General features: G+C 37.6%; 1 protein-coding gene across 1 annotated transcript in view; it reads right to left on the reverse strand.

Annotated features, from left to right (window-relative positions):
• Window positions 1–8,699: 8,699 nt before the first annotated feature.
• The window catches only part of LOC309439508 (cytosolic beta-glucosidase-like), a gene marked incomplete at both ends in the record, with an annotated part of 35,212 nt that continues 20,863 nt past the window's right edge, over window positions 8,700–23,048 (reverse strand). The window contains 7 exon segments of the mRNA XM_082052175.1: window positions 8,700–8,864; window positions 9,587–9,690; window positions 10,071–10,215; window positions 11,267–11,340; window positions 16,038–16,265; window positions 20,428–20,437; window positions 20,441–20,490. Coding sequence (XP_081908301.1) covers window positions 8,700–8,864; window positions 9,587–9,690; window positions 10,071–10,215; window positions 11,267–11,340; window positions 16,038–16,265; window positions 20,428–20,437; window positions 20,441–20,490 — 776 coding nt within the window.

A 23,048-nucleotide genomic window follows, 5' to 3' on the forward strand; every position in this document is an offset into this window, starting at 1 on the left:
AAGGTGAATAGCAGCAGACTATAAAATATGGAAAATGAAAATTTCATTGGGATTGCACATGGATGAGGAGAATCAGCATCTGCCTGCTGGAAAACACAGGACTAGCAGTGCTAAGGCAAGCAGGGAATGAAAAAGACAAGAAATGCCATGTTAGTCAAATAAGAACAGAAAAAACCCAAACAGTCAAAAGAATAGAAAAGGAAAGGGGATTTCATGACCCTAATTGATATCATAGCTTATATTAAAAAAGCATTGAATTACTGAAATCTCAGGATGCAGATCCGGTATTCAAGCCAATGCCCACCCCGCAGAGCCAACACCTGAAAGAGGAGATTGATGATTTTGCCCTAGTCTGGCTCCACAAACTGTATTTCTTTTTTTAAGAAGCTTATAAAGATGTTGAGTAAAAGGCAGGATGTAGAAGCTGAGAACTGTTTACTTATGCACCCAGCTGATCATAACTGCTGGGGTAGCTCATGAGAAAAAGACTGCCAGACAAGCATAAAGCTGGTTGCTGAGATCAGAGGCGACAGTCTGAGTTGCGGATATAAAAGGCGTGCAAGTCCAAGAGAGCTTTCGAATGACATTCAGAAGCTATGGAAGCCAAAAGCACTCTCTTCCCCCCTTCTGCAAGGACTAAAGCATTTGTCTCTGGCTCTGCATTCAGCCATGCTTATTCATTCCTTTTTGATCTTTAGATTGGATTTCTACACCGCACAGTGACTGAGGAATAAAATTGAAAAGTGCACGGCAGCTTCAGTTATTACAGCAGGAGGCTACTTACAACTGTGAAGGTATTAGCCCAGGCACAAAATATACTGCATGAGCTCTTCACTATAAGTGCTGACCCTGTATTCACTGTAGCACAAGCATTTTTTTGCCTTTTTCTTTTTTTTTTTTCTTTTTTCTTATTTTTTTTTTTTAATCATGCAAGTAATCAGTAAAAAATTTATTGGAAAGGACACATGATATTTAAAAATATGTAATTTTGAACACTTTTTGTAAACTTATGCTTCATATAATTTCTTACACTTTCAACAAAAGAGAGTTCTAAGTACTGTTGTTGGTTTTGACCATCTGACTTTTTTTTAGAAACATTCAAATACCTAAGGCACATATGAACTACATTTGATCCTTTCTGAAAAATCAAAGCTTTTCTTTTTTGCTTAAGCCCTTTACTAAAGCTCCCATGGCCCCTGCTAATATCCATATAAACTTTATCATTCCATACTAACGTTGCCTGAATTCCAATAACTCAGGCAACACAAAGAACATCAACAGCAAAAATTGCACTTTAGCTGAGGAGACAGTCAGTGTTTATAAGAACTCAAAAGTCTGCTATGCCTAACCTATTGGTGTCACCAAGGGATTACAAACAAGGGAAAACTAACATGGAAGTATCTTAAAGGCTTCTTAATGCCTGAAACACAGATGAGATATGGTATGGGATATAGAAGAAGGAACCTTTCCAGACATTCTTCCCTTGTTTTGCAAACAGCCATTGCAGGGCATTCCTTCTTTCATTTAAATGGCAATTAACCCCTTGAGCCCAACATGAGCAAATGTTTGTCATGCAAGTCCAATTCACTCCAGATTTTATTTCCCATGCAAGATAGTAAAAAAACCCCTATATTATGCTGCTTCCAAGCCACTTTTACACTGTGTAAATGTGCCAGGATGCACAATTGGAGAGTAGAATACAGAATGGCTATAAATATTAAGAGATCTTTACTTTCAGGTGTTACTTTTCCAAAATAAAATAGTGGCACCAACAGAGGTTTCCTCCTCTCAGGGAATAACAAGAAAAATACATTTAGCTGTTACATTATTTCAAGAAAATTAAATGTAAAAGCAATTTCTTTTCAAGCATTCATGAACATGACAAAATTAATACTCTTTTTAAGAACTGCATTTTCTTACATTTACTTTTTTCTGAAGGTAAATTGTTAGTGAAGTCTAGAAAACTTCATGTAGCTGGTATTTTGTTACCCTAGCATGAAGAAGTAAAACATGGGTTCTTTTTCCAATTGATGTATTCTAAATTGTGTTGTATTCAGATAGATGCAGCATTCTTATAGAGGAATCGTGCCTTGTACTTAATTTACTATTTGATGGTTTGATTTTTCATTTCCCAGAAACATAATCGTCCACCTTTTTGCTAGGCAAATTATTCCACCGTATAATAGAATTATTAACTCCTCAAAAATCTTTCTGTTCAAACACCAGACTTGCCTCACAAAGGATCTTTAATATATTTGAAAGAGTAACATTTTGTATTTAATTTCCAGTTACTATATGAGTTCAGTAGATGACTTTCCCATTAGTGTTTTTGATAAATGTGCACCGTGCATTCATGTAGATCTTCATATTCTCTGATATGAATGTTTGTTTCAAAATGTGTTTGTTTGGAGCAGGAATGTGACATTGCACACACGGAATCAGAACAGGAGAGCAGAAAAATCCAGGTAGTATTCCTTGACCTTAGCTAAATTGCACTGAACTTGTGCTACCTCAATTTCCCTAGTTTAAAATTGAGATTGAGATATTTTACTCCCTGTGTAATGAAGCTAAGTGTTTCTTTATATAAAAATGGGAGATTCTTTAGCAAAATTGATTCACTGCAAATAAACTAATGCAATGCTATGGCTGAGAATCTGAACAGAGAGCTATCAAAAAATGCAAAGGCAAACTCCCACAGCAATTATAAAGTAGGTCATATTGAATGTATGTGTTAATGCATTGAAGGAACTTATACTTGCTCAGTAAAAACTGCAGTGTCTTTAAACACTCAGACATATGTGAGTTAAAATTCAATGCACCGTTGTAGCCTGAAAGTTGTATTTTCATTTAATAAGGCTTTATAGGAGATAATGCATTGTTTGCATTTTATCCGATCACTTCTGATACTCTGCTCTATTGATCAATATGGTTTCTTTCCTTTTATCTTGACATTGTAGCATTGAATACATAGAACTGCAATGACACTGCCTCATTTGACATTGTAATATTCCCTGTACAGCTGCATTTACATCATTTTCAGCCCTTTAGAATGACAATAACTCCCATGAAATCAAATGATGAGCTATTATTATCACAGAAACATCATGAAAAATAACCAGTTTGAAAGCTGGATAGCAATATATTAGCTATCCAAGCACTTCAACATGGAGATTTGTTTTTTTTTTTTTTAAACACAGTGCACCCTAACTAAGGTTCCTTTCTCATTCATTCTCCTGTTCGCACTGCTAAACACGTCTTGGAAAAGATCCATTCTTCAGTAACTGTCAAATGAACATAAGGTCCATCTACTTAAATGGTCAACAGCAGATATTTAGACCAAGTGACGAGAAACAGGGCATGAATACTTCCCATTGAATATACTCAGGAATCATCATTTAGGAACATCCTGAGATAAAAGTTGTACCAGCACTACTACATTTAATAGCTTTCTTACTAATTCTCTAATACATTTTGAACCAATTTTCATAATATTTCTGGTAATGAGCTCTGCCCTAAGAAGAAATATGTTTCCTGTTGTATATGAAGATGCCAAATCTCATTTTCTGGAATAGAAATCTGTGACTAAGAAGTGATAGGTATCTAAATACACATGTTTATTCTAATAAACTGGACTTATCTCTCAACTCCAGGAAAGATGTACGCCTATATGGAAAAGCTTCACCAAACTGTATTATATATTAACGTAGTTTCGGCTAGGAGATATCCTGTATATAATCCTAGCAAAGGCATTTAGAATGCACATAATGGGCCTGAGTTATTAAAACTGAATTATCTTCAAAAGAGGGAGATTTAAATTAAAACCTGTCTCAAAGACATAACATTAGTACAATATTTTTTTATGATGTGTCTCTGTGGATTTAGTACATCTTCTCCTGAAAGGTAACTCCAAATTAAGCATGTCACTTAGAACTGATATCAAACCCAACAATGTTATGTGCAATTCACATCTGACAAATTTGAACTGCAATTTTCATAAAAGTCTGTTTATTCATCATATAGGCCAAAATCTCTCCTTTTTATTTGTAAGGGTTTTTTTTTTTTCCAGTGGAGTTGCCATTATCTTTCATCTTGTACAATACAAAAGCAGAATAAAAAAAAACTACAGTAACTACTTCTGATGTAGGGATTATGTTTTATATGTACAAATCATTTCCTGAGGGAAATCTCTAATGTGCAGGTGAGTAATAGTTGCCTCAAGCTTTCTGGCCACATAGATATGATTTGGAGATCAGAGACTGGTTAGTGGTTGAGATGCCCAGTCTCAGTTTGCACAGCTGAGGGAACCAGTAGCAAAGCTGAAAGACTCCTGAATTTTGCTTCAACAATACAGTAGTACTTCTATCTGAACAAATAAAGCCTCTGTCTATAATAAAAGTAGTACCCCAAAGAGGGTTTTAGTTGGGACTTAATCACAAGCTATCCAGCAGTAGTACAACATCTATAGTGCCTAAATATTCAGGTTATCCTCCCTGAGGTAACTAGTAGCCACAAAACCTCCCACACAGTATCTCTCCTCTCCAGAGCAGGAACTGTTCTTGTGTCGCAGTTGCTAACAATTTTGCAAACTAACGGTTCACTGGGGTCTGGGGTCTGGTTGCTTTTCAGTCAAAGCACATCTTGGGTACTGTGTGAGGAAACACTGCATACATCCAGATTACCTACAACTTGAACAAACTGCTGCAACACTCAGTCTTGCTACCGTCTTTCTAACACTGCTCTCATATCTTCTGCAGCCCTTTGACCAGGCACCATCTGATCAGCCCGCAGACATCTAGCAGCTATTGCATAATTTTGCTTTTATTTTCATATTTTCAACTGAAATCAAGACATGGGCAAGCAAGAAAACCAGACATATCTCTTTGTTTCACAGAGATGATCCTCTTCTGTTGGTGTACTGACCAGGCTCTTACTACCCTTGTTCCCATAGAAGAGAGATTTTCCCAACACGAGCTCACAAGGGTGTTCTGTTATCTTCACTTAAGATACTTTTGAAGGCAGATTACAGAGCATTTTAGAGAAAGAAAATGTTTCTTCATAATTTAACATTCAAAAAACGGTGCTTTAGAGTTGAAAAACAAAAATGCTCACTTTTGCAGTTTAAAACATTCACATTACAGGATTAATGTGAAAAAATAGGTATAAACCTCCATTAACAAGAAAATATTGCTATGAAGTGGTCATTTTTATTGTCTATAGGTGATATCAGACATTTCCACTGTGAAAGTTTGTGTGGCTATGCTTGTAATAAATGTGCAGTTATAAAACTGGTATTTAACTGGGATCTTGTGAAATCATACCTATGTATTATGGACCTTTAAAAACTATATTAAAAATCTGATAAAGACATTGTCCTATGCTAGTTATATCTTATGTTTTTAGGGTTTTTTTTGTTTGTTTTCTTGGGTTTTGTCTTTTATTTTGATTGGATTGCATTTTTTTTTAAACCTTTGAACCTTTCATAGCATTCACAAAAAATTCAGTTGATTTTAATGCTTCTGCAGTGACTACTGCAAAGCTTCTTAACTTTTACACTGTAATGCAGTCAATGTATTTATAGTTCTTGAAAATGTCACATGGCAATGTTATGCCAGGGACAGTACGTCTCAGAGACTCTTTAAGATGTCTGCATTGTTATATTCTATTTGTAGAGGCGTTTTTGTCAGTGGCAACGAAGAAACAGAGCTGCTGCTCCAGCTCTTTCAATAACATTCAAGCTCATAGTTGACCTGAGGGTCTCACATTATGACATCCATATTTAATTTAACAATAAATCATATTTTCATGGACTACAGTATTGTATTATAACCTCACTGTTTTATGGGAATGCAGCAAAAACAGGCTTGTATGTATCTATGACACAGACTAAACAGTTAGTTCATGAGAGGAGGGTCAAAGCACACAGTGATGACAATATATAAAAGGTTTTATAACAGCTCTTAGAAGTCTGAGGGGGAAAAAAGGACAGAAAAAGCTGTCCAGAAGGCATTGCATTTAACTTAAAGTGCATTTTTTAAAAAATCCTCTTAGCTGTATCACCTTGCTTACTGTCAATTTAAGTTCTGCTCTGCACTTCCCATTTGCAGTCAGCATCCTCTGTATCTCATTTTCTCTTCTGCTTCATTCAAGCATATTTAAGGAGAAAATTAACACCATCTGAATCTTAAGCTTTACTCATCCCTTTCTCCTTGCAATACTTTCTTCTATTTGCCCTGCATTTTTTACTGTTGACCTTCTGACTGACTCCAAATTAAATGCTCGTATGTTTTCTATTTACTCCCAAATCTAGTCCTGCTTGTTCACATTTATTCTTGCTCATCTCCTTCTTATTTGCCTCTGCCCGTATCACATCACATCACATCATTCTCAACTTCTTTGCTTTCTATTCCTACTGAGTTCAACTCTCTTCCCAGTGCCTACTTCTTGCAGGCCTTTGCAAGCTAAAATTCATCTAATTCATTCTTTACTCCCCATCAGCATTATTAATAATCTTCTACCAGCCAGATTATGGAATAACTTCATTGCTCTTCTCCAGCAGCTGCCTCTGGCAATAGTTTACACACTATTTGCACTGCTTTCCTCCACAGATTTTATAAAACCATTACTTCTTTTAGAAGGTTCCACTTTTCAAAACTAAGTAGTTTCAATTACCTTTTTATTGGCAGCCTTGATCTTTGGTCTAGATGTCATCCTTAACATACATTACATAAAATTAAGGAAGAGCAACCATAGTAAAAAGCATTTCACTACTCTGATCCATGTTCTCTTTTTACCTCTCATCCAGCTTTCTGTTCATCATCTCTTCATGCATTGTATCTAAATTAGATTTTCAGTTCCTTGGGGTAAGAAGACATCATTTTCATTTATCTGTAAAGCACCATGCATGCTTATGGCTCTGTAGAGATGCTAAATATGTATATCCACATTTATTAAAATATTGATGCTTTTATCTATTCATATAGTTCAGAAGCAACATGGCAGTAGTTGTACCCATTTAAAAACTGTTTTAAATCTATAATAGCTATAATATGATATATTCATTGTAGCTGCATGCTGTTCACTCTCTATTTCCTAGTTCATATTTACATTGCTCCTCCTGGCCTTATTAACTAGCACTGCCCAAAAAAATAAAAATCTCAATTTTCTCTGACAGCATCAAAATATTTTTCTAAAAATAATGTGTAGACGTAACATACAGTGATTTTATCACTTATCCATACTATGTGACCACATTCTTAGTGGGTAAAAGTTGCTGTACCAACTCAGGATTGATCCTGCCCTTCAAAATCTTGTAATTGAAATAGTCCTGGTGATAGTAAAAATTTTAGGAATTTTGGACACCCGCATTTTTGTGACTTAGCTTGAGAGGCATTGAGGTATCTGTTTTTCAGAGTACTAGAGCATAGCTCTTTCTAAAACCCAAGGTCCTGAAAAGGGAATCTCCTTATTATTTTGAAAATTTTGGCTGACAAAATTAACATAATTAGTGAAAGCATGTATTCTAAAAGCTAGGAGGTTTTTTAATGCAAAAAGATAAAAGAGGATATTATCAATCCAATTGTAACATATTAAAATATTTCTGCTAATAAGTGCAATAACAGGCTGTAGATATACTCTCCTTTGTAGTTAAGCATATTTATTTATTGGTTAGACAAAAAAATAAGTAGGCATGCCCAAATCCCTCAGCAGAGCCCACACAGGCCCCTGTCATGACCCAGAGCTCATTGCATGAATAAGCCCATACTAGTAATTTCTAAAGTTAGCTCAAAAGATGAGGGATTATTGTAGAGTAGACCCTGTATGCAGAGCAATTAAACTGTTCTGCTTCACATAACACTTAATAAATAGTTAAGCATTTAAGCATTCAATAAAGTGAACATTTTAGAATATCCTGCTTTGCAGGATATCTGTGCTGAAAATTTGAAATGAGTTGCTCATTCATGGGTCACTATATATGGAGTGGCCTTAACAAACTGTTTACTAAGCATAGCAGGCGAAAAGTTACATGATAATGTTACTGGCATTTCTTCATAGAGTGCCTGACAGCTGATGGATTTAACACACAGCAAGATGTAATCCCTGTAAACTACCTCAGAGAATACCACCAACAGAAGGAAGGTAGGGAAAGAATTTCCAGAAACGGGGCCAACTTTGTTTCTGTAAAAACTAATGGTAAAGCATCGTTTTAAAAAAAAGAGCTTCACCAGTGCTGAACACTTTTGGCCATCTTGACATAAAGGCAGAAGCTGAGCTATGACTTATGACCCTGTACAGGAAAGAATCATTACACAGACCTCATTGTGTATCGGAGGTCATATTCTGTAAGGATATTATGAGATATAATGGCCAGGTTTTCAGGTGCACTCAAATTTACATTGTTCACAAGGAGAAGTATGAAAGATGAGCACTTTTGAAGACCAATGTGGTTGCTGTGCTTAACAAACAGCGATGGCTCTACAAAACTGAGTTTAGAAAAAGTGTTTGTATGGAGCACCTTTTAATCTGTTTCCACCCATAGACAAGGGAGCAAGTTTAAAATTACTTGGTTTTCTTTCAGCTAAACAGTTTGTGGTTGGTTGGTTTTTTTTTTCTAATCACATCAATTCATTCTGATTTACATGAGTTTGAACTTCCAGAATCATTGGCCATTGCTGAATGCAAATAAGCACCAAAAAATGATATTAAGTTTGCACAATTGATCTCTCGTCATTTAAAATGGTACCTTTTAAAATTTCCTGTAAAACCAGCATGAAATGCTCCCATCGTTGACTGTCATCAAGTAGAGCAGGGTCACTTTGGGAAAACCCATTCTCAGTGATGTAAATTATAGAGTTATCACATGTGTCCTAGAAAAAGAGAGTAGGAGTTTTATTCAGAACAGATGTAAGAAAGCCCATAAAATCAGATGCATTACCCTCTATCTTTTCTAAGCTACAAACTAAAACTAGTTTTCATCAAATTGCACTGACCCTATTAACTTAATTTTCCATGAGCTGACCTTTCATGACTAACAATGGAAAAGCAAAACTGTGCAAATATCCATGAAGACAGTGAAATGACTTATTTTAATGAGAAGACTAAAATATCTTTCCTGTATTAGCATCTGCTTATTGTCACTGCTCCTTAACCCCTTGGCACTGGCAGTCACCACACGTTCCATTGCCAGGAGTAGATGCATGCCAGGAAAGCCTTACTGCTGGCATCAGAAAGATAATTTTTGCAGTTCAAAAGATTATAAAGCACCAGTGTGTCATTTCAAACTGTAAAATAGCTATCAAGTACAAAGTCAATAGGAAAATACTAAGGCTTCTACTTCTACTCTTCATAGCCAGCATGCCAAAATTGAACTAAGAATCCCAAGGTGACTTGTTTATTTATATTTTGCACAATGTCTTATGCCATCCAGATGGGCTCTTCGGAAAAAAAAAAAAAAAAAAGAAAAGAAATCGTCAATATTACACATTGGATTCTCAGATCATCAGCCAGTTAATAGCAGTAAAATGGTCCTGTGAGCCTTAGGTTTCTTCTTGATACAACACAGAAGTCAGTGCAAACTGCGTGGTGCTACAGCCAGCCATAAACTCCCACTTGCAACAGACCAAGAAGGATCCATTATTTGCTCAGCTTCACAGTCCACTAAAACATTTAGTCTCTTGTCTGCATTTTCTTGGTCTTAATTTTAATAGTTCAGAGTAAAGAAGTCATCAGTATCCATGATCCTAATTTTTACGTCTTTAGTGAATTCCAGAATCCTTGATGATAAGTTACCCTGCTTTGAATGCATTGCGGAAATCCAGGACTTCATGATGGCTGGATATTCACCATCAGTAAATATTGTCCTGACAAACCCATCCAAGGTAAAGGACAGGTACCCTTCAGGTGCTTTTTGGTCTCCTACAGAATTTGTAGAAGTTCTACTAATCCAAGTTCAAAGTTATAGACAAAAGTTCACATTGTTTTATTCAAATATGCGACTGTCTCAAGCTTTAGCATGAGCTTTTATCACATTATAAGCTGCCTTGTAATCTCTGATACCGATGCTGGGGCTATACATTTTTCATAACCACCTATAGCAACAACATAAGGATCATTAATAGTGATCACTGAGTCTCCAAATGTTCTGAAGCAATACTTTACATGAATATCAAAGGTCTCAATGATCTTTTCAGATCTCCAGTCATTTTCATCTTCTAAGGACTGAGGTGAGACAAAGTGATATAGGGAACAGGATGGCATTTCCTAGGTTACTAATGATTTTGCTGTAGTAATTGACTCTTGAAAATATTACAAGAAACAAAGAAGGGTTAACTTAATAACTTCATTACATTTTAACACATGAAGAAACTTCACTGCACATCTTCTGTTATGAGATGCAAATATTTCCTCTTAACTGCACGCTGACTACTGTTACAAGACCCCAGAGTTGGCAAAAATGCTCAGCACACAAAATCTTCCAACCAGGCACATAAAATGAAATGAGGATGCAAATTTTCAAAATAGATCAGTGGACAGCATCTCCCCAGGAGAAACACAATTCTGATGGGTGCTGGTCACATGAAAACATAATCCTTTCATTTAAATGCCTGAATGGCAGCCTGGCTGCATGTACAAGTTGAAAGCGTCTTGGAAAATTCCTGACACTTGAGAGCCTGACAGGTAGATTTGTTCTAATGAATGCATTTCTTTCCTTGAGAACTGTGTCTTTTAAAAAATTCAGTGCCACACACAGCGAGGTAACCAAGCTGATCTTTTATGATTTGAACTTGGTTAGGTGGGCAAGCTGTTTTCTCTAGAATGTTCTGTTTCCCATATCTGTGTGTGCCGGCATCAAGACAAAGAAGATACTGTCAATGCATTCAATATTTTTCAATGCTGTGAATTCAATGGTTCTCTCATTAGCTCAGATATCTTACCAGGTCTACATGACATTTGAGGATTTTCATTAGGGTCTACTAGATTTTAGATGGAGTTTAGGACACTGGTCTCTTTAGCCACCAACTTGAATGGCTTGGGAATAGTTTATCCAAGAAACCAACTGTCTTCTTTTTACACTGCCACTGCTACAAACTGCTCAGTCCCTCTAACAGCAAGAAGGAATTATCTCACATCTCACATCTCTAAAAGCTCATGACTCCCAACCTTTCTTGTCCCCTCTTGATAAGAGAGAGATCAACTTTAATTTCCTGGATGTGTTGTTAAAGCTGGACAGTGCTCGAGATCTATTTCTAGAGGCTTAAAAGGAATTCACCTTCTGTTCAGATCTAGCAGTGGCATACACGAACATGTTTCCTAAAGGACTATTTTTATGCTGCTGAGACGTCACTGTAAGTTTAAATATCAGGATACCTTAAGCTCTTATACAGGCATTTAAAATTTTGCTTGTATCCAGACACAACTACATTGCTTTTAAGACTTCCGAAAACACTAGATATTGCAAAACACATCATAAGCTCTGGTTCAAAGAGTATCAATTAGCTTGCTCTTTTACTTGAACTATCTGATTTAGTGTGGTAATTGGAAAAGGCCAACAGTAGCCTTCAATTATTACTTGATAAGCTAAGAGGCTCCAGCCAGGAATAGGTCTCTATCATGCTGGTGGAATGTGGATATCAGTCAGACTTTGCTTCAGAGACTTGAGCTAAATACACAGAAGTGTTCAAGAAACTTAGAAACCTAAAAATCATTAAAATGTCATGGGTCTTGGACCACCACGTATCCTAAGAAGACATAGGTGCTCATGAAATGTCCCAAGACCTTTCTGTAGTGAAACTAAGAATAGAGAAGCTGAGAACACAGCAGAAAGGAAGAGGAGGAGGAAGATGAAGTTGCAAAGGTTAACAAAATGTATGCTTAGGACATAATGTATTGTTTAGATTATTATTCTTAACAGCAGGAAACATGTTCATTAGTAAATATGTCTGTACTGTATTGTACTATAACTTCCCTGGTATTTTCAGGTTCAGCTTACTGTGTATTGATATTTAAAAATACCAACACAGAATCCCATACTACCTTCTTCTCAAAAAGACAGTATTAGATTTCAGATTATCCTAACTTCAAATGACTGACCATAAGGATTTCTGTCAAATGGATTTTAAAGACAGCATTTACTGCAGCAATCAGTTATGAACTCCAGATTTATATAGTGCGTTCTTGTAAACAAACAGGTGAATACACATCCTTTAGCACAGCAAGACTCAATAAGTTTGTTTACAAAGTAGTTCACAATGAATCTCAAAGGCACTTTGCTTTTCCTTCTGAATGCAGCACAGAAAATCATGCTAAATTCTGAGGAGATACCTGCCTGTTCCTGGGAACACACCTGTGTAAAAGAGGAAGGAATATACTTGAATTTTAGACTTTGAAAATCATATTTTTGTAATTTGGAAGAGTAATTAGGAGCTAATAGAATTTTTTACTGTTACTTTTGGACCTGTTTGACTTCAGTGGGACTGGGGGTGTGTTAACTGTTTACTGGTGGGACTGCAAGATGAACTATACAAGCTTAAACTAGGGAAAAAAGAAATCTTTTGCTGGTACAAGATCCTGTTCTACCACATTGAGAGTAATGCTTGCCTAGAAGACACTAGAATTTCCCATTCTAGTTTTCAGATTATAAATTACTTAGTACAATCTATAACATTTAAATGCAACCAGCTATCATTCATTTTTTACATCTCAATTAAACACTATTATTGGAAAAGATTTATACTTTGTGTTAGAATATGAAAAGAAATAGAAGTACATCCCTGAAAAATGTGAATGTCAAGTCCAGTTTCCATATTGTCTCATACCTTCCAGAATAGCCTGATCTAGTTTCTATGGCTATAACTGTGAATCAGCTAGAAAAGAAACACAGAACAAAATTTTCTTCTAAGAAAGTGTGCATGTAAGGCTTTTGTGGGGACACCCCAAAATTATGGGATTATAGACATTAAGGAGTATTTTGTCCCTGGAAACCAAAGGATCATTCTTTTTTCCTTTCTGTCATCTTCTGTCCCCATCTTGATTCCCTACCTTCATGCTGAAGTGAGGCATAACATCAAGCTCTCCCAAACCCAGTACCCCCTTCTACTATTTCTATCTCCCTCCACACTGATGGTCAGAGTTTAGCAGCTAACTTGTACAGCTCAAGACACCCAGGGTAAAAATAATTGTACAAAAATACTTAAAAAACAAACTCTATGTGAATTTTAGCCTAAAACCTGACACATCTTGGGAACAATACACCTACAATATCACCCCCACCAAACTGGAAACAGAATAGTTTTAAAGGTTTTCAAATGTCCTATGTCTTAGGTGTGAAATTGGTAGTGAATCAGTTGGTGTGAACGATTTTATTTGAAAGGACATTGCTCTAAGCTTTCTAATTCTTCATATGCTCTTTGTAAAAATGTTTATATAGAAGATGATGGCCTTTCCATGCTATGCAGTTACAATTGCTTCAACAGATCACTGCACAAGAGAAGTGAACTCCTGCCTAATGAAAGCTGGCCTACTTGGAGTTCCTCCAATGCCCTTTCGCTAAATGTAAAGTTCATAATATTAATCAGGCAACTGCTTATACTGGAGATCAAGAGAACATTTTCTGAAATTACAGCTGAATTTTTTCAAAATGTTAGCTTTCCTTACCAAGTGTATTCAGAATGTCTGCTTGCTATCTTCCTTTTTGACATCTAAATAACAAACCTCATTCAGTAGGCATTCCTGTGGGGTTGTACAGTGCCTGCAGCCCCAGCTGAAAGAATATCAGTACAGGAAAGAATCACAGAGTCACAGAATGTTAGGGATTGGAAGGGACCTCAAAAGATCATCTAGTCCAAACCCCCTGCCGGAGCAGGAACACCTAGATGAGGTTACACAGGAATGTGTCCAGGTGGGTTTCAAATGTCTCCAGAGAAGGAGACTCCACAACCTCCATGGGCAGCCTGTTCCAGTGCTCTGTCACCCTTACTGTGAAGAAGTTTCTCCTCATATTCCAGTGGAACCTCCTGTGTTCCAGTTTGTACCCATTGCCTCTTGTCTTATCATTGGTTGTCACCAAGAAGAGCCTGGCTCCATCCTCGTGACACTCACCCTTTACATATTTATGAACATTAATGAGGTCACCCCTCAGTCTCCTCTTCTCCAAGCTAAAGAGACCTAGTTGCCTCAGCCTTTCCTCATAAGAAAGATGCTCCACTCCCTTCATCATCTTTGTTACCCAGCACTGGACTCTCTCCAGCAGTTCACTGTCCTTCTTGAACTGAGGGGCCCAGAACTAGTCACAATATTGCAGGCGTGGTCTCACCAGGGCAGAGTAGAGGGGAAGGAGAACCTCTCTCGACCTACTAACCACCCCCCTTGTAATACACCCCAGGATGCCATTGGCCTTCCTGGCCACAAGGGCACAGTGCTGGCTCATGGTCATCCTGCTGTCCACCAGGACCCTCGGGTCCCCTTCCCCTATGCTGCTCTCTTATAGGTCGTTCCCCAACTTATACTGGAACCTGGGGTTGTTCCTGCCCAGATGCAAGACTCTACACTTGCCCTTTTTATATTCAAAGAAACCACAAAGACACAGCCCAATTTATATTCAACACACCACAAAAAACACTCCTAGGGAAGGGCAAGCTGTGCCAGTGAAAGTGGGCCACATATTGTAAATTTTGGTGGCAAAGGAAAGGCTTCCATTCAAGCCTCTCTGGGATGCTGGCAGGGTTTTTGCAGTCATGCTCTGCAGGGGAGAATGGCTGGTCGGACTGTTTACGACAGATTCACCAGCCCCCGCCTTTCTGAATTCTTGAAACAAAGGCTCTTCCACTCTCTGGTGAAAACAGTAATCTGCAGGATACAGAGGACAGGCTGCTGCCTGTTGCACAGCCAAACTCTACATCACTGAAATTCTGCAGAAAAATATTTCTTCTGCTGCTATCTTCCTAGTACAGATCAGGATAACCTGAAGAGAATTTTCTAAGAAATCCTTTCCTTTTGTAGCCTTCCATCTCTGTGGTCTTCAAATCAGACAAAGAAAAGAATTGCCAAGGCAAACACTGCCCCAGAAGTACAAAGATATCTATCTTCTTGGTAGTACTAAGATTCAGAAGAGCAGGAGGCAAAACTGAGATTCAGAGGTTCATCCAAATCTTCTTTGCTCTTTTCTCCTTGAAACATTATCCTCCTGGTATATGAGACCTCAGCCAACTATTTTGATTCTTACCATCCTTTCTGGTTCAGCTTCAGTTGCTTTAATTCTTCACAGTTCTCTTTATTTCTTCTTTCTTCCATTCTCCACATTCTGCAGCCAAAGCTGCAGTTCCTATTTTTCCTAGTGAGTGACCTTCATCATTCCCCCAGTCCATACCAATGGAATTAAAATAAACAAGTCAAAAGTGTAAGAAATTGTATATCTTCTAGCAATCTGAGCAGCTTGTTGATGTGCTGTATCCCTTTCCACATTTACACTGTCTGCTGAGACTGTGAAAACTCTTCTTTTCAGAGCAGAGACTGTCTTGTGTTTGTTACAGAGCTAAGCACAATTCCTAGCTGAGTCTGAAGAATCCTCCCTACTTTGCTAAAGAAAATATCTGGGAAAAGCATGTCCTTCTGAGTGCAAAATAGTCAATGTGAGGTTCAGTACATCATAGTATACTGATAAACTATCTAAATGCATTTGTCAAATAAGATACTTGTCTATTGTAAGCCATCCAAAAATATGCTCATGGCTAGGATCCCTGTAAGTATAAACATTCTGATGAAGCAAAATGATTTAGAGTTGCAATTAAAAAACTGGAGTAAGCAAAAAAGATACATAGGAAACATAATACTAATCCTATCCCAAAAGATTGTGCTATCCAAGGGGATCTAGAATATTAATTAGTAAGTTGTTGCAAACCTATAAAAAATCATGCCATAATTACTCTGAAAAAAGTTGCAATTTCAAAGCTACACTGCAGAATAGCATACTGGATTAATTATGCCAGACTGCAGCAATAACCTTGAATTAAAGCTGCAACCTTCTATTTTTAAGAAACAATTGCCTTTCTGGTTGATGAAACCTGTCGTCCCATCAGGTAACAGACGTGACCAGGAAAGAGAAAAGCGATAATGAGTCAATCCAAGCTGTTTGATACATTTCAAATCTTCCTCCCACAGAGTGTAGCTGCCACAAGCTACATCACCAGTCTGGTTCTTGAAAACTCGATCTCCTCCCTGATGAGTGAATGTGTCCCAGACATTAGGGCCCTTTCCATCTGCATTCCAGCCTTCTGCTTGAAAAACAAAACTTGGTCGTTACACTTTTGACATCAAAAGGCATATGTTGAATGTAAATATTTATCACAAAGTAGGCACAAACCCCTCAAAATCCTACAAACAAAATGATCAGTATTCCCTCCTTGCTCCTTATATCATTTAAAGTCACTAGGAACTTTCAAGCATGGGTATACATTTGCATGAAGTTTTGCATTTATTCATATTTTTGCTTGCTGCTAATTATTTGAAAATCCTGTTTTAAAAAGCATTCAGAGTTCTGACATTCTTCATACTTCCTTAGCCAAAAATCAGATGCTTGCAACTCTTGAGATATTACAGGTTTTCACAAAGGGCATTTTCTAATGCAACTTCCATCCATAAATGTAAAAGATCAGTCCATATCAAAGAAAGCCTTCAGGGTATGAGAAATACATCCAACAAATAGGCACTTATGGCTTTCTGGATGTCCTTTGAAAATCCTGTTAAAAAGAAAGGAATGCCATTATGAGCCATGGCCCTAGGCATATACAAGCTGAATTAATAACACGGCTCTGCAAAACTTCTGCTTTTTGCTTAGCCAAACGCTCACAGAAATGAATTTTGAGTGCTCAAAACCCCTGCGTGGTTTTCTTCACTTTCATAGTTTTGGGAAATTTCTTTGCAATTCCAAAATTGAGATAGACAGATCATCTTTAAAATATTCAAAATTTAGCTGTTCTTTGAGATTACACAGTACTACCAACACATAGTATTTAAACCAAAGAAATGCACCTGTTTGTGACAAGCTTCTTTGTCTTTCCAGAGCATTGTGGTGGCTGAGGCAAACACTGAATTTTTAATGTGGAGAGTTCTGTAAACGTACACCCCTGCAAAGTGTGATTTTATTAAAAAATTTCAAATATCCCCAAAATGGCCAACCTCATTCACCAGCAGCATGTTTCAGTGAATTCACTGTTCCAGGGTTACTCTTTAAAAACTAAAATGACATTGTGTGTTAAAATCATGTATAAATTAAATATCAGTTGGGTTGTAAGATTAATAACTATATAATAGCTACATATCAATCCTCAATAAAAGCGTTTTAATAATCAATTAGTATCACAGAAATTAGAGATGGAGGAGAACTATTAGGAGGTCATTGAGTCCATCCCCTGCCAACACAAGATTGCTCCCTTAAGTATATTTAGTACTTAATACACATCTGTCTTATTAAATCTAAGTTTAATGCAAGGTTAAGCATATTGAAGACACTTAATTTAAAGCATTACTAAAATTTGTAATATCACTTCTATAACCTAGCTTTCCAAAGATCATTGTCACATTTCATGTTCTTTAAATAATTTTATTGCAGCACATGAACATCTACATTTGGTTGGTCACTAAATTAAACTCTTATATAGGACAACCTTCAGAGTAGGTCAAATTTTAGATCCAAACAGTTTGAGTTTCTCTTAATCTCAGATTTTATCACAGACTTTGTGCTCTGTCTGAGTGCTCCTTGGAAAAGCACAGTACTAAAATTTTTCTGTATCTTGTTTCTGATTTCAAATATACCTGCTAAAATAAATACTCATTTTAGAGGAGTGCAGGGAATAACAAATAACAGTAATTCTTTGGTGGTACCTAGAATTTAGAAGCCCTTAAGAGCAGGCTTCCTGCACCATATCAATATGATATAGCTCCTTTTCCACTGTGGTGGGAGTGAAGAGAAGCCAAAAGCTCTCATAATGGGCAGCTAACACACTTGCACTTAAGAACCAGCAGCTAGAGTAGGTACTGAACAATTTCTTTTTTGTCTGCCTTCCCCCAGCAAAGGAGGTGGGAGGGTGGGGGAGAAGCATTTGATTTTCAGCAGAGTATGACAGAACTACTCCAGTGGTTATTAGCCACTATAAAGCTCTGACTGCGGCCGTGGCAAACAGACCCACTTTGAAGCATCCCTCATGCTGCTCAAAGAGCCTCTCTGTGCAGTGCAGGGTATCTGAGCTAGCTAAATAAAGTGTAGGAAGCAATCTCGCCAAGGCAACAGAAAGCTCCACGTACCCTGATGTATCCTGCTGAGCCACAATTAGTCTGCGCAGAGCCCTGCTCTGCTTCAGTGAACTGAGCTTGCACCTCTGAGCTTGCTCAGAAACCTCCACGCTGCACAGCAGCTCCCAGTGTCAACATACCCCAAGTTTTAGTGAGCTTCAGGGACAGGAAAGAACCATGATGAGGAACTGAATTTACATGTCAAAACATAGCTGAGACTTAGCTACTAAATCATCACATACGGAGTTATCAAATGTTTAATATAAATTATCATGAAACATGATGTATGTTCCCCATTCTCTGCAATTATTACAATGGAGTAATATAGAGTGTTTCTCCTTTTAAGTGAAGCTAGTGAAACAGGAATATTACTGATCAGAGTATTTCAGTTTTCATGTACTTTTCCAAGTTAGCTAATTCAGTTGTGTTTTCAGTTCTCAGAGTGAAATTTTCTTGGCTTGGTCTCTGCCCAAAAGGTGAAATTTTGTTTGAATTAATGTAGTTCAACTGTTTGGCATATAAAAGAAGTGAAGAAAACCACTTTTACCATTATGAAATTTTTTTGCAACTTTTCCCTCTCTGTCTCAAAAAAAAAAAAAAAAAAAAAAAATCAAGCAGAGTTGAAATTTAGCATAGAAATGGCCCTCAGTAAGAAGAAGTGCTTTTGAGTGTTCTGCTGCAAATTGATTTTGATTTGACTGAGTCATGAACCTTTGAAATCTGCACTTTGAGCATGCAGAGTACAATTGGTATGATTTTTTAGCACTTTGAAATATACAGAGTGGAGAAGGTTGTGATGTGCATAAATACATAGCTGACAGTAAAAAATAAAGCAGCCTGTCAGCCTTTGCCTCATCCACTGTGTGTCTTGTGATATGTGTAGCAGCTGAGTTTGGACTCCTACAAGACCTATTTCTTCAATCATGATGCTTGTAAGTTGGAAGCTGCACAGCTTCCAAAGCTTTCAGGAGGAGGAATTCCCTGTTGAGCTTCTTACTTCTGTGGGAAAAGGGTCATTTGAGTAGTGTCTAGACCACATTATAGATTTTTTTTTTTTATGTTTCTCCCACTCAGAAGCCTTAGGAAAGCTCATTAAAAATACATTAAGAGAACATTAAAGTTGCACATCCAGCCACTCAAAAGGCAGGAAATTATAATGTCATTCCATATGCACACACAATTCACATTTTAAAAATTAGTTAGTAGAGCTATGAGCATTGCAGGACTCGAGTTAGAATCTGGCCTAGAATATTGATTCCCAGGAACAGCGAGATGTTAAGTCTATTAGGTGAAGCTAACTGAGCTCGTTAAAAGGTACCAAGCGTGGGCAAGTACTCTCGCTTTCAGCAATAACCAAGAACTAAAGGCTGCATCCTCAAAGACAATTTTAGATCTACAACTTCCATTTAGGTACTGAAATCAATGGGAGCTAAGTGCCTGTATGCTGCAGGGTATAATATGAGAAAATCAGATCTATGTGTATTTTAAAGATCTCTAAATACACATTTATGAAGGAATAAAATGAGGAGGGTGGGGGGAGGTTATCACTCTAGGTGTCCCTGTACCTTACAGGTATACATTCCCTAATCTGCTACATATTTTCATATCACACTGGGCAAATCACTTTATCAGCACCTCCATTCAACTGGGAACACGATATATGTCCCTGGGGGAGGGTCTCCACAAGTCCAACTGCTAACCTCTCAGTTCACTGTTTTTCATATCTTTGGAGATGAATTCTTAACTGAGGACCCCTGTGAGTACCAATGTCTGATGAGAGTTCTCCCATCCAGTTTTGGGACAGTCAATAGTAATCTACTTATATTAGCTCTACAGAAAGGAGATACTCAAGAACTGCTTGGAAAATTACTTTTATCTTTTTTTTTTTTTTTTTCCTCCAGTCTCAATAACTAGTGGAAGGTTCCTCCTCCATTTCTATTTCCTAGGCACACTTCTGAGATTTGAAATGTCTTTTATACCCTTCTTACTGCTCAGGCCAGAAGTATTTAAACAGAAGTGCTATGTGGATTTGCATCAGATGTAGTATCTACGTAATGAGGCAAAGATCAAACACTTTCCTTCCTGGATCCAGACTTTTGCTTCACTTAAAACTTCCTTAACACTTTGGCAGCTAAAAATTGACACCTTCAATTTGTTATGCCGCTGTAGCTGCACCCCAAGCAAATCCAACTGGAAAAGCAATATCCTCTGGCACCGAATGCAGAGGACAGGCGAGTACACAGCATTATGTGATGCTGTGGAGATGCCGGCTTCATTTGCAGACAACGGTTTCTGGCTCGATCACTCTTCCCCTTGTTACAAGCAGATTCTATACTGAAGACAAAAATAAACCCTGTGCAGCTTCACACACTGAAAGGCAAGCCATGCACTTTGCATATCTCAGGATTAAAGCAGAGAGGTTCAGTCAGCTAACAGTGAAAGTGGAAAAGCCCAGGCTGGTCACAGTGAGAGGGCTCCACCAAGTCCAAAGCATCAGTGCACAGAACAGATCCCTGTTCCCCTTCATTTCTCTTCAACTCCCAGCCAAAGGACTTTGCAGACCCTTTACTCAACATAAATCCTTTAGCCACCAGGCAAAAAGTCATTTCCTTCCCTTTCAGTAAGCTTCAAAAACCAGCAGTACCTCTTCTTTTCTGGCATCAAATGTATGTTTTATTTCCCAACAATGAAACAACTGCCCTGCAGTAGGTGAGAAAGAATAATTTAGCCATTCCATGTTTAGCAGGATAAAAGAGGAACATTTGTATGGGAGTACAGACCGAAGAGCTATCTTTCTCCTTCTTTAAAATCCTATGGATGCTCATTTATTCTAGAGCAGCAATGACAACCTTATGGCATGTGTGCCAGAATCAGCATCTGCAAAACAGCCCTCAGGCCTCTTCCTCTACCTTCTGTCAATGCTGTTGCTGCTCACCTGTCAGCAGGCTGAGAAGTCAGGGGATGATTGTAACAAGTGGAATGGGCTGAAAGTACTTTACTGTCCCTTTCCAGAAAGCTGCAACACCGGCCACACTAGATGGCACTACTGCAATTGTTTTGGGCCTTACAGGAGGGTTTTTTTCGCCCCATTTATTATAATACTATATCCACATTACTTTTGCCAAGGTCAGTATCTGCACTTGTTGGACTGCCAGCTAATAATGTATCTATTTTTTCTCCTTGTTTACTTCTTTTCTTGGACCTTTTTTTTGTTATTATTTTGGGAATTTTTCTGGGTGAGGACCTATTCTGCCAAAGCGTTATACACATAAGTGATATTTTCTTCGATAATGAAAATAAGTAAACCTTAACATAAACAGAAAAATACACTTATACATTTAATGTACATACTATTGCCAGAAATACACACAATGGAAAAGTATTCTTATTAGGAAAAAAAAAAAGCTTTGTAGAGATGCAGACAAGCTGATTTAATTCCAAAGTGCACATTGCAGAACCAGACAGTGCAGATGCGATGCAAACTAAATCAGGCTTTCACAGCAGGCATGCATTTCCTCAAGTATCTTCCAATGGAAAGGTAAAATCCCCTTGAATACAAAGGAACAAAGCGGGAAATGAAGCACAATATGCCAGCTTGTTCCCAAAACACATGCTGACACATGGTCTCAGCAAACATACCCTTTATGTGTTTTATACAGAAGACTGAAAGCTGACAAATTAGTTGATGTTCTCTGGTTGAAGCAGCCTCCTCAGGCTTTCACTTGCAAGAAGGTAAGCATTGGCCAGCTAACAGTAAAACTCATCAGGGACACCTTAAATCGTGATTAACAGATATTAATGAACGAGAGTTATTATGCATAATTCTACATCATTAAATGTTATTGGTAGGTGCCTTTGAAAATGTAAATGACATTAAATCTTTTCCCAGAAAACCATACAATTCTATTTCACAAAAGATATAATAAATACATAACTCAATAATAGGGGGAGAGTGGCAGATAGGAGATAGTAGCAATAAAAACTCAATAAATTTTTTATAAAAATGCTTAACCATATAAAAAAGGCCAAAAAGTGTGACTTTCCATGGCAGAAAACAGAGACAGAGATGGGTTTTAGGAGAAACTGAGTGGGAGGAAAAATATTTCATAAGCTGTCTGGGGAACAGTGAACAAAATTTGCCTCAGAGGTTAAGTCAGATTCACCACAATAAGACAGCAGGGTATGTCAGATAAGTAGGCAGATACCAAAAGATGCAGAGCTTCAAAGTTCACAGAAGCTGCATTTATAGCAGCTAATCTCGAGCTCTTCTGGCAACTCAATTTCTAGATTTGTGACCCTACTTCTCGTTGTATTTCTGGACTCACGAACCCACTCCTTGTTGCAGTAGCGGGACTTGCAATTATATTTCCATTAGACCCACTGCATGTTGTGGCTTTTAGGATGCACTTGCCTTCTAACTCTGATAATTCTCCCTATATCTAACAAATAACCTGACCTCAACCTGAGCTTCTGTATTTGGCTGCCCCTTTGTTTTGTTCAACACATATCAGTAGGAAACTATAAGAGATTTCAGTTCCACATAGAGGGAAATTTTTTCCAGACTAGGTTTAGGGTTTTTACATTTGCACTGACACAGACTATTTGTAATCAAATGAGTTCAAGACAGGTATTCCCAGGAAAAATCAAGCTCTTCTTAGATATCCAGATGGATTTGGACAAAGATATTTTTGGCAAGTCAATAAAGACCAAGAGTAATTGATCCTTAAGCTGAGAGCTTGCAACCTCACTTTATAAAATGCTAGGTA

This window comes from Streptopelia decaocto, assembly GCF_964273445.1.
Source record: "Streptopelia decaocto genome assembly, chromosome: 4".
In the NCBI taxonomy this organism is placed as follows: domain Eukaryota; kingdom Metazoa; phylum Chordata; class Aves; order Columbiformes; family Columbidae; genus Streptopelia; species Streptopelia decaocto.